This window comes from Herpailurus yagouaroundi, unplaced genomic scaffold (assembly GCF_014898765.1).
Source record: "Herpailurus yagouaroundi ecotype Mexico unplaced genomic scaffold, PumYag 222, whole genome shotgun sequence".
In the NCBI taxonomy this organism is placed as follows: domain Eukaryota; kingdom Metazoa; phylum Chordata; class Mammalia; order Carnivora; family Felidae; genus Herpailurus; species Herpailurus yagouaroundi.
The window spans coordinates 5,761,291-5,774,040 of NW_024412453.1; the positions used below are offsets into that span (position 1 = coordinate 5,761,291).

At 49.4% G+C, this 12,750-nt stretch overlaps 1 protein-coding gene across 3 annotated transcripts in view; it reads right to left on the bottom strand.

The window, feature by feature from the left end:
- Positions 1 to 12,750, bottom strand: part of XYLT1 (xylosyltransferase 1) — a 278,553-nt gene that overhangs the window by 167,730 nt on the left and 98,073 nt on the right. The window contains exon 1 of one of the 3 annotated variants that reach the window (XM_040458946.1): positions 10,784 to 10,922. The exons of the other annotated variants lie outside the window; for them this stretch is intronic. Coding sequence (XP_040314880.1) covers positions 10,784 to 10,873 — 90 coding nt within the window. The 5' untranslated portion in view covers positions 10,874 to 10,922. Of the gene's footprint in view, positions 1 to 10,783; positions 10,923 to 12,750 lie in introns of those variants that run through there. 3 annotated transcript variants of the gene reach the window in all.

The window sequence follows — 12,750 nt, forward strand, 5'->3', positions numbered from 1 at the left end:
GGCAATGCAAATTACTCCTGTTCAGAACATTTTTTTCAAAGTTTCAGTTCTGTTGCTACAGATTATTTGACTCGCTCTATAAAACTTTATCCCCCCCTCCCCCAAAAAAGATCCAGGGTGATGCAGAAGTAACTCGGATAGCTATTTTATCACCCCACACACCCAGTCCCTGGGGCACCCTCTCTCTAAGAAGCAGGAAAGGCATGTGGTGACTTCTCGCAGAGAATAAAACTTGGGCTTGGAGCAAATGAAATCCCAGAGGTTTTCAGGGTTAAGGAAACTTATCCACCTCATCCCCAAAATAAAGCATTACAGAAGATTTCACTTTCTCCACCTCTTAACTTGCCCTTTCCACTTCTCTGTTGCCCTACTTAGAATACAGAACCTTGCTGGCAATCAAAGTAGACTCTGAGCTCTGTTATTTTTCTCCCAACTGGGAAAAAAAAAAAAAAAAAAAGATCTGGGAGTTTAGCAAAGGAACTCATCCAATTTAGAGGCTGAGAGCCACGTCTTGAAAATTTCATCCAAGGTAAGTCAGGGATCGTGTCAAACTTTCCGTAATTTCAACAACCTCCTAAGTGAAAATAAAAATGTCTGTCTGGACTGACTTTAGGTTTTAAAGTTCCAAATCTAGGAAGGTAGAGGGAGGCCCATCTCGTTTTTCATTATGGTTAAATTCCATTTCCAAGAAGGGCCGGCCTCAGTCTCGGCATCTGGCATTGAGTGAACTGTGTCTGGAGGTCGCCATTACCACCAAGGCCAAGAACAAAGTGAAAAGAGATGCCTTATAGAACAGGGCCCCTTGATTGCATGGAGGTACGAGTGCATTCCACATCCAGAATGCACTTCCCTGGGGTGCCCCAGACAGTCCAACCCAGCCAAGTAAGAGCCCAAAGCTTGCTGCAGAACGTGCATTGGTCAACCTCCTGGAATGACACACACTCGCTCTGTGCCAGAGGTGGTGTTAATCACTTCTAACATCATTACCTCCATGATACAAAGAAACGAAGACCAAGGTCAAAGGTCCAAATGAGTGAAGGCAGAGCTGAAGTTCACAGCCCCTTCATCTGAGTTCAGAGGCTTCTCTTAAGACAAAATAACTGACTTAGTGAATGATCCTATTTGCGGGATCATCTATGACCAGGTACAGATAAGTTCCTGGTGTCGGTCAACACCCCCACCTCTGTCACCATAACCCAATCACCCGCGGGCCTTCTGAAAAACTTGTTTTAAGAGGACTTTCATTTGATGAGTAGCATCAGATAACACATGGGGCCTTTGAGGTCGGCAGGCAGGGGATTGTTATTTCCCATTACACAGATGTGGAGACTGGGGCCCAGGGAAAGTAAACAGCCTGCCCCCCAGCCTATCAGTGGCACAGCCAAGAATGGACCATGGGTCCCGGCCTCCAGCCCAGAGCCAACAAAGGGGTGAGGATTAGGCTGGGGTGGAACACGCTCAGCTTGATTTTGCACAGTCTTTACACGTTCCAGGGCCAGGAACCCCGTGGCCCATTGAGCTGCATCTTCCTAAGGCTACCAAGGCCAAAATATACCTCACATTTGGAGTATGTTGAAATGGTGGGATGTAGGGGTGAAAGACGCTTAAGTAGAAGACATATACAAACACAGATACAGCTGGAAATTGTGCTTTTATCTCCACAGATATGCATCCTTGTCTTATAAAAAGTCTTAAGCAAAACACACAGTTCCACTGACCCAAAACACAGCAGGTTGGGGGGCGGGGAGTAAGGAAGGGAATCAGGAGACAAGATCCGATACAGAATTTAATTTGCTACCAGGAGCATGGGAAGCATGCAGAAAATTACCATACGTACTAGGCACTTGTGAGAAGCAGAACTCTATCTCGGAGCTCCCTGGCAGGCAATGCAAAGAGGGAAACACAATTAGCTTTGTGATTCTGTGTCACAGATGGGATTCCTCACTTTACTGTAAAGACTCTTTATCACCCTTCATTTTTCAGTACCATTAACTGTGTTCCGTTTCCCAGGTATTAGTTCTGTCTCTGTATCTGCTGAGCCGATCTGAAATGACCTGCAGCAAAGTCTCTGCAGAAAAGCTTCTGGAATCAGAAGAGCTGGCTGCTGTCTTGCCTCCCTGCGATTGCCAAGTGTTTATTTACCGAGCATCGCCTGCACAGACTGCCGATGAAGAAGTTTAAAACGGCTCCGGTAGGAGACTGAACCGTCAGAATAGCAATTGGAAACGAAGCAGAGACGGCTCTTTCAAGTGGAAGTAAATGACGAAACGCACATTTGGGTTCATGTCCTCTCCGTGGGGCCACAGTTTTTCTGAAGCCCTTTCCTGTACGAAGCGAGGCATGCGGGAGTAAGGTGACCCCTCCCCACTTCTCTCTCTGCCCTACCTAGTCCTGCTGGCAAAGGATGGCAGGCGGAGCCAGGGGACCTCAGCCCCAAGCACTGAATGGGCCGCGTGACTAATGGGTGGGGAAGGAGACTCAGGCCCTGGCTGCACAGTAGGCTTTGTGCAACAGGGCTGTAAACTGAGTCAGGCTCCCTGAAGACATGCAAGCCTTCCAGGGCCCAACTTCAGCCCCTCAACCTCTACCCCCACCCCCACCATCCTCAAGCTCTGGGCTCCAGAGCAGACTTTTACCAGAACCGTGTGCTCGGGGCATCAGGAATACGATTCCCCATCTGCTACTCTAGCTGATGTGCAGAGACCCTAGGAAACCAGGAGGGAAGAGGGGTGATCAGCAGGACAGGATATCCTGCCACCCCTGAGTTTAATACCATTGGACAACCCCAGAAACCTTTAACACCCAGAAACTAGTATTTCAGCTTTCATTTCACTGACCTGCAACCAACTCCCTAATGCAACCACCACTTAGTGGAGCCACTGTAGCTCCCTTAGGATAGTTGTACCAATTAAATAATGTGACACTTCCGAGGTGTAAAGCCATGTATTTACTCCCAAACCAGACGCTTGAGGGTTCTTAAAGATTTTAAGCAGGGGGAAAAAAATCTCCCTCTTCAGAGTCAACGTGAGCGAACATTGTTCGCTGTTCAGAAAGGCCAGTCACAAAGCAGCTGGAGGTACAAAACCCTGGAAACGTATGAAAACGCATCCAGGTTGCTGTGAAGGGCAGAGAGCCGGCGGGACGGGGCTGTGCTCCTAGTGCAGACTCAGACAGAAACGGGGTTAGATCCAGCTTACACGCTGTGGGATTTTGAGCGAGTTACTTGACCTCTCTGTACCCCATTATCCTAATCTGCAAAATGGGGCAAAGCCAGCTATTACCTGGCGGAGGAGACTAAAAGAGATAAAGCGTTCAGGCCAGAATAATTAGGAGTCCCCAGGGCACCCCTGCCGTTGAATGCAGAGCAGCTACCCAGAATCCGAGGCTGTGCTCTCTGCAGGGGATCTTCTGCTCAGCACAGCCTCCGAATCCATTCTTCAGGGGTTTCTAACACAGGTTGGGGAGGGAAGGAAAGGTTTCTGGAAAACCCGGTTGCTGGGGCTGGGCTCAACTTGGCTGGTGTCACAGCTAAAGACACCTGTCTGAGGACAGGGAACCTCAGAGGCTGTCTTGAGGCTGCTCCATGCAAGGTGGCGCTGGGGGTGGGGGGGATGAGGGGCTTGCTGGCCAGCCTGACACGTCTGAAGACCTGAAGACGTGTTACTGCTCCAAAGTACAAAATAAGCAGAGTGCGGGTAACTCGACACTATTTTTATCACTGCTCTGACACTCCCAGACCACAGGCAAAAGCTATTGCTGGAGGGAGGGTGGCAGGGCACTGTTTATTCAGAGCAAGGGGCGGCCTGAATACCAATGGGGCCAGCGGGAGACTGAGCTGCTAGGGCTTCCAGGGGACAGGGCCCAAGAGAGGCGGGGAGGGGCACAGCTATGCGGGGACCCAGAGCAGGGCTGACCTGATGGAGAGAAATGTCCTTCGCCAAACTCAGCGCTGTGACCGGCTGCCCCGGGGCAGCGCCCTGTCTCATCTCCATCCTGCCCAGGAATCTCCAAGTTCCTTTTCCCCCTGAGGGGGAGACAAAACTTGTCCTCCAGGTGTAGGCAGCTCAAATCTCAATTGTGACAGCTCTGAGCTCCTTCAGGGCAGAAACCTGATCTGCCACGTTCACCACTATATTCCCAGTGACCAGACAATGCCTGGCACATACAGAGAGCAGGCACTGGATAAACACATCCCCAAAGCAGTGTTATCCAAGGGCTTGGGGGGGCATTCGTGATCAGGGCAGAGAAAACGCTTGCCCTTTTGTCTACTACAGAGAGATAATAAATAATAATAATACACACAAATAACGTGCATAGTAGGGTACAAGAGAGCAAGAAGGGGGTTAGGAAGCTCGGAGGGAAGTGTGCAGTCTTTCAAAGTGAGAGGAGAGGGTGTGATGTGAACAAAGACCTGATGTGGGGGAGTGAACAGGTTGTGTGGATATCTGGGGGAAGAGCTTTTCAGGAAGTGGGAAGTGCAGTGCAAAGGCCATGAGGTGACAGCATGCCCTGTGTGGCTCCCCTCACCAGTGGGGAGGAGCAAGGAAGCAGGAATGGAAAAAGTAAAAGAATGAAAAGGAGGAGATTAGGTCAGAGAAGGAACGGGGCCCAGATCATATAAAGCCTTCTAGAACCGTGGTTCTCAATAGGAATCATTTTATCCTCCATGGGACATCCTTGCATGTCTGGAGACATTTTTGGTCGTCCCAATTGGGGATGGAGGATGCTGGTATGGATGGGTAGAGGCCAGGGGTGCTGCTAAATGTCAATGATGCACGGGACATCCCCACAAAGCATTACCTGGCCTGAGATATCCCCTGGTGCAAGTCTAGACCATCGTAAGGACCTTTTGGCTCTAGCCCTGAGTGAGTGGAGATTACGTGCTGAATGAATGAACAGTAACACAAATGGTAAGTCAGGAGGTGTTTCATCTTCTTCCGAACCCTTTGTCCTATTAATAGAGTTGGGAAAAAGAATAGGAAAACAGAGAAAAGAGGCCTTTCTTCCTGCCAAAAGCACACAGTCGAACTCCGGGTTTTGAAACGTCCTACTTTATGTGCAACCTAAAAGGATGCCAACTGCCGTCTGGCCTGGTGACAACGGAAGAAACTTCTTGGAAAGCTGGCGGCGGTAACAAGGGGGTGGCCAGGATCCGCCCAAGGGGAAAACCCTGAAATCAACAGGAAAAACCAGGTTTATCGGGCACTGGGATATAACAGGGCCTCAGAGGAGGTCAGCTCAACATCCTTTTCTCCCCAGGTGAAGACAGGAGGGCAGGGTGGTGGCCATGTTGGTGGCTGCTTGAGAGCTTTCTCTCCCAGTCGCCAGGTCCTGGCCTAGCTACTCCTAGACATCTATGGCCCTGCCTCATTTCATGTGGGTGATTAAAGCAAGGAGGACTTCATTCGCTGTTCCTGCCTCTGAGTTTGTGAATAATCAAAGGCTAATTAGCCAGGGCCCCGTGGGAGGAGGACTTAGCCATGCAAGACATCTACGAAGCTCCGAAAATAAACTGAGAGGCGGATCTGACTTGAGCGCCCACAGGGATCACTGGGGATGAGGTCGGCTGGGGCCCAAGAGGGGAAGATTTCTCCAGGGCCAAGCTGACCCTTAGGCTCAAAGACATAGAAGGACGAGTCGCTGAGGATCTGGCTTTCCTCAGCCAGCTCACAGATCAATCAAATCAAAGCATCAAAAATCCAGAGCGAGATTCGAGACTGGGAAGGGCAGAGGAAGGCTCTCCTGGCCGGAGTCAAACCATCAGGGTTCGGTCCCTGGCTCCTTCCCTTCCTGGCGGTGTTAAAACATCTAAGCCCTTTCAGTCCCGGTTTCTTCATCTGTAAAATGGAATCAAATGCCAATAATCAGGAATAGCCCTGGGAAAGGATTTGGAGGGGTGGGTGGGAAGGCATACGGAAGACGGCAGAAGTCCTATTTACTGATTCTTGTGCCCTAGACACTGTGCTAAATGTATAGACTGATTAGCTCACTCAATTCTCAAACCCCAAGGTGGCACTGGGTACCCCGCACTAATGGAAGGATGCTGTGATTCAGAGGCATCACGCCACTTGCTTGGGCCAAGGAGTGGGACCCTCCTTTCTCCAAGTTGTATCAGTCATACCGCCACACACAGAACACTTTGAACTTCGCACACGTACTGTCGGGCCGGGTCCTTAGAACACGCGGGAAAGTCAGCTATCAAAGTCATCACTGCTCTGTTTTGCAGGAGAGAAAACCAAAGCATGTCCCTCCGTGTCCCACCGCCAGAAATCTCTACTGGGCAAACACAGCTCCCTCCCCCCCAAAAGAGTCCCTACCCCTAAAAATGTGGTTTGGGTCAGGTGACAGCCCCGCGAGGAAGGAGAGGTGGCACGTCTGTGGTTGGGAAGCGAGCAGGCACCATGCTCTTCAGCGCTCAGAAGCCTGGGCCGCCAGCAGCTACACACCACGCAGAGCGCCCACGTGTTCTTCATCCATCCTCACAGAGCCTCCGGGTCACTGCTCTAGTTGCTCCCATTTTACAGTTGATGGTCAAGCTCAGGAAAGCAAAATAACTTCAGCCATACAGCTGGCAAACAGAGGTACTGGGACTTGAACCAGATTGGCTGACACGTTCCCAACCACTGTGGGGCCCCTCAAAGTCTTTGTTAACTATGACGATGGGAGTCAGGAATCTGAAAAACTGTTTCACAAGCACCCACGGGACCCTGGGATACTTAGTTTCCCCATCTCTGGCCTTAATCTTTTTCTTACAGGGAAGGGGGCTCAGTGAGATATCCCTCAGCTCTGACCTCACGTGTTGCTCTACGTTGATCTTAAACCAGTGTTTCCCAAGGGAAATGTTGTAACCTACCTCAGGACCTTTGCACTTACTATGTCTGAAAAAGATCACCCCGACTTATCTTCATGGTTCACTCCTCAGCCAACTGCTCAGAAGACACTCTGAGAGCCACCCCTCACCCCTCAAATAGGCATTCCCTAACCCTCTTACTAGGGCTCTTTCCCGTGTCACTTGTAACTAGGACATGATCATGATATATTTACTTATCATGTGTATCCTCCCACTAGAATGTAAGCTACTTTGTTCCATCCCTTATGCACCCGTAAACCCCAGCTACTACATGACAGAAATCAGGTAAATATTTGTTGAGCAGATGTGTGAATACATTAAATCCATTTCAGTGCCCCTACTATCTTCCAGGCAGAAAGCCTGGGTAACCCCACCACCGTGATGGAACCTAGCCACGTGCAATTATCAACCTGGCTGCCATGTTTAATAAGCAAACCTGAGTTGGACGCAACAGCTTACAGGATGGGAGTAAACCTCATAACCAGACAAAGTAGGCTGGCCGATTCCACTTGCAGAAAATACCTCTCAGCCCTCTCCATCCCGTTAACCTGCTTTTCTTTCCTCAAGGAGATTACAAAACAAACCATCACCCATTACCACTGGGTTTAATTACTCAGATGATTTTAACAGGGCAGCAGGCTTTAATTACAGGCATGTCTGCTGCCAAGGGACTAAAGGTACCCGCCACGAGTGTCCATGGTTTTCTAGGAGGGGTCATAGAGTATGGGGGCTGATTTAGCGTTGGCTCAGCCATAGAGATTCTGCCAGGAAAGGTGCTTTTAATTTAACCCCTGCAGATACTGAACCGGGACCACGCATGCTGGATTTCCTCGATTGCCAAAGGACAGCCATCCTTCATAAGTGAATGCCAGAAGGAAAGTCTGCAGAATGAGATCCTGCTCTTTGAGGAAGGTTCAAAAAGACTAGCGACATGGGAAGGATTTTTCTCCCCGCACCGCCCTCCCAAACCTGGTGGGTGTCAAGCCCTGGGAGAAGCCTCACCACTGCTTTATTCCAGACCCATTTCAAAGCACGCACCCAGGCAGCACACCGAAATGAAAGCCGGCTGCCTAGGCTTTCGTTTAATGAGATGAGAATTGAGGTTCAAAAATAAACTGTGCAAAGCCTCGTAGGGAAATACCAGATGACAGAAGAAGAACTGGGCGACCGAGTGCATAAAAGGTGGCAGTGTGGGGAGCCCACGTCTAAGTCAATAACCGGGTCAGGCGGGATCTGGGGGTCAAAACAGTAGCTTAGTTGTTAATCAAGTGGTAGAACTGACCTTGGATGGCTGGGTAAGAGCTGCAGCTCTATGGAGATGCTTCCGCGCTCCCAACAAACGTTGCCTTTTAGCAAGCACACAGTGATGCCATTTCTAGGAATTTAACCTTCAAGGTTGCTTGTGCTTAAGTCAAACAACACGCAGGCAAGGGAGGATTGCTCCCGCAGAGTTTTTAGATGCGAATGACTGGAATCCACCCCAGCCTTCCTTGGTTGGGGCCCCAGTTAAATAACTGATGCTCTGTTGATACAAATGGAAAACGATGCGGCAATTAAAAAGAACAAGGGAATTCTATATGCACTGAGACGGAACAATCAACAGGGTATGTGGATAAGCAAACAAAAAAAAAAAACAAAACCCCACGATTTGTGACAGGGGGCGTGGCCCGTCCCTATGAGTTAAAAAGAGCAGCACAAAAGCACAGTCCAAAGCCAGACCACCTTAAGACAGGATTCCAACTCCCAGTCACTAGTTAATGGGACTTCGGGCAAGTTACTTTGTCTCTATGGACCTCGGTTTCTTCATCCATCCAATGAGCTATTAAGAAGAGTTAATGTATCTGAACATACGTTCTCAACAAGGCTTATGTGTCCCCCACCTGAAAGGGCAAACATTAGCTCAGACCAAGAGGTGGTGAAAAGAATCTTAAGCTATTACAGTGGTCTGGGATCTTCCAAAGCTTGACCCTACCGGATCAATCTTAACCCTTAGTGTTTAATTTTAAACGATGTTTTTCTTCTTAGGAGAGTGATCTTGAAAAAAAGGTTGACAGACAATGGTCTGAAGTCCTCAAAAGCTGCAGAGAGCAGATGGGGATGACACTGACCTGTGACACTGCTGTCAGGCTGAAATGAGAGGCCACGAGGCCCCATCTCTTTATCCACCCCACCCCCCAACGCCCCACCATGCCAGGCTGTGAACTTGAGTAACAAACCTCATTTCTCAGATGAGGAGCCTGAGGTCCAAAGAAGCCAAGGGATTAGCACAGCCAGGCGACTGGGCACCCCCACTCGACACACTAACGGTGCTTCAAGACCACATGCTTCACGGAGCTGCCCTACAATCCATTCCGGGTCGTGATAGGTCAACCCAAATACGCCCTCAACCATTTGAGCGCCAGTACAGGATGGCAAGTCTAGCCCAGAGACTGCTATAGCACACGGCCTGGAGCTCCCGTCAGGTCCACTTGAGCCACTGGTCCTTTGCTCTGACAGTGTCTTCTTGGGAGGCTCCCCAGAGACATGAGCACTGAGCCCTGAGCCCTGAGCACTAAGAACAACCCTACCTGCTGTGAACAATGGTCTCTGTCAGTTATTTGGACACAGGGTGATGGAAGGCAGTGAACCTGTTTTTCCTGCCGGAAAGCTGTGAGCTCAATCTCTGGTTCCCCCATCACGAGGCCTTCGTATTATCAATCCTGAGTCTAAGTTAAGGCCCCACCACTGTGTTTCCTTCCTTTGGCCTCATTTTCACTTACGCCATCTTGTTTTGTAGACTGTGATACAACCGTCCTAGAATAGGATGTAAATAGGAGGAGTGTAAAAAAATAGTTCAACACAAACTCAAGGAACTAACTCCAAGAGGTTCCAGAAAAAGCCACCACTGACAGAACTCAATGGGCTAGATCACCCAATTTCCCGGGCGCTTTTGAGGGAAGCTGGGAGGGCAGACACTGGTGTTTGGGCTGGAAAATATAAGATGGAGAGGTCTCATAAGGTAGGGAAGTACGTATATGGAGGTGGAAAAGAACAAGCAGGGGCTTAGTCATGAGGGTCTTAGCAGGCACATCAAGTGATTCCCTGGTTCCTTCACTCAGTCAGTCAGTCAGTCAGTCAGTCAGTCCGGACCTGCCACTTACAGAGCACCGGGCTCCATGCAAAACTAAGTGGTGGTGACAGAGGCCAAAGGGTCCACACGGCTTCAGATATTTACCGTCAGACCCTTTACAGCAAGTCTGTCAACCCCACATTTTATTTGTCAGTATACAAACATTTTTTGAACCAACAGAAAAATTCTGACACCCTCTTGAGACCCCAGGTTTCTCATCTATTACATGTGGCACGATAAGCGTGCCAGTGTGAAGATTAAATGACAGAAGGCACAGGAGGCTCTGAGAAGGAAGCCTAGGCACAGACACTGCCACGCTTTTTTATGCCCATTACTACTGATCTCCCAACGGCTGGGAGGACAGGGAAGGAAGATCACCAATGTGTCTTTACAACACAGGCAGCCTTTTTCATTCCAGTTCTAGGAAGGGGTATAATTATGATTGAAGTAATCCAGGCCCTTTACAGGCTATTTTCCTATGCTCTCTAGATGTTCAGATGAGTACGGGTTTTTTCACTATTTCAACAGTTCTGAAATGGAGGCTTATCGTAGCGTCAATGTGGACAACTGACTTGTTCATTCATATTTGCTGAGAACCAACTATGTGGCAGGCACTGAAGATCTGTGAAAATATGGGAGCACTAAGTGTGTGTGTGTGTGTGTGTGTGTGTGTGTGTAGTTCACAAGACAAAGCTATGCTCACTCTGAGTTCATGCTGGAACAAGGGAGGCACACGGTAACTGTATATCGGTTGTCGGCTGGTAATAACAGGTATGAGGAAAAACAAATCTGCACAGATGGGACAGACAACAGTGATAGTTTACCATTTTAAGAGTGGTGGTCAGGAAGGCCTCTCCAGAGGAGGAGCTTTGAACCAGGACCTGACACAGGTGAGGGAGAAAGCGTGCTGCCATTTGGAAGCACAGGGCTCTAGGTAGAGGGAAGAAAAGGTGTGAGATCGAGGGCAAAGACACGCATCTTTGGCAGTAGTCTCCCCCCACCCCCCACCTTTCCCCTCTTGATGCCAGAGCTGTTCCTATTGCAATGCTACCCATGGATTACAGAAATGCTATATTTGCACAGTACTGGCGCGGCGTGAAATAATGGCGCAGGGATTTGGACGGGGAAGGGGAGAGCGGTGACTATAACATTTTATTTCAGCTTACTCAAGCTCAGCTCCTTTGAAATAGCTGACGTGTTTTCTTGGCCATAAACCTGCGGTAAGCCTATGTACACAAGCCTCACCTGTCAACAACCTAGTAAATCCACAGGTAAGATTTTTTTCTCCCTTCCAAAAAGTCATGGGAACAGAATGGGTTGTAATCAAAGTTGTAGGACCAGTTAAGGCAGCCCTGCTTCCTGCTTTGCACTTGATGAGTAAAGCTGAATGAGAAGGTGTCTATTTCTGCAGAATGTTAGCATAGCATTCAAGATAAATCAACGTATTTGTGCATACATCCCCAAACTTTGCAAAGACAGAGGCGACAACGGGATAATGAGGTCGCGGCTGTGACATTTCTCTGCCAGGGTTGTCACAAACTCGCCAAGAACAAAGCCATATTCCGAGACAAGAAAGGGCACCTGCTTCTGGGTAACAAAGAAGACCTGACCCTTAAAGCCACATGCACACTTCCAGCTATGCTCACTGCTGCATCCGAGTGCCTCCTGTGGCCACTAACAACTTGATGTGAGCCTACACATTGTCCCTATCGTATGAGGAGGGGGGAGGTCAGGGATGTGCGGACTCTGAAGCACAATCCCCATGGCAGGGTGCCACGAGGCTTCACTACCTGGGACAGGAGAGGAGTCATTCCGAGACTTGGGTTCAAGTTCACGTGTCCAACCTGAGTATAAGTCTACAGTCACTGATCTAACTACCTTCTCTGATTTCCAAAAATATGCCCTTCTGGATTCTAGCGGATGGCAGATTAGAATGTGTATGTGCGTTGGAGTGAGAGACAGGAGAGGAAAGGTCTGAGACAGGAGACAGGAGGGTACACTTTGAAACCTCCTTCAGGTATCACAAACTCACAGCACAACAGCTAATCCCTGATCATGGTGATGGTGCCGTGGGCATCATTTTGTTCTCCAGATCCTGTTTACAAGGCACCGAAGGCGTCACACATCTTCAGGAAGACAGGTTAACCAAACTGTGCAGGGAGCACTTTCAGGGTCAGGTTCAGTTATGTGTAACATTCACGTGTAATACAGAATACCTTCTTTCTTAACAAGACCCAAGAGACCAAATGTTAGTCTATTAAGCATTAATAACTCTTGAGGCCCCAGAGACCCCACACTCTGGCTTCATGAGGATTTTTGTCTGTTTAGTGTTTATTTTTCAGAGAGTGAAAGAGAAAGAGAGAGTGCACACGAGCGAGGGGGGAGGGGCAGAGAGAGAGGGAGACACAGAACCCGGAGCAGGCTCCAGGCTCTGAGCTGTCAGCACAGAGCCTGATGTGGGGCTCAAACTCAGAAACCACAAGATCATGACCTGAGCCAGAGTGGAAAGGTGAACCGACCATGCCACCCAGGTGCGCCGGGAGAACTTTTATTTCCAGATGAAAAGAGCTGGGTCTCAAGCCCATATGTGTGAGAAACCGTCAGTCCCAGGTGCTGAACCCCTTCCCCAGGTGAGCTGGCAGCCACGGGGGGCCTGGTGGGGGTGTGACTCCCCACTACTCTTATGGCCTCAGGCCAAGGCTAGCCAGGGAGACAGGGTGCCCTCTCTGGCTGAGAACTGCGGTTATGTCCCTTCCCCAACACACACGGACACAAACACACCTGACACGGG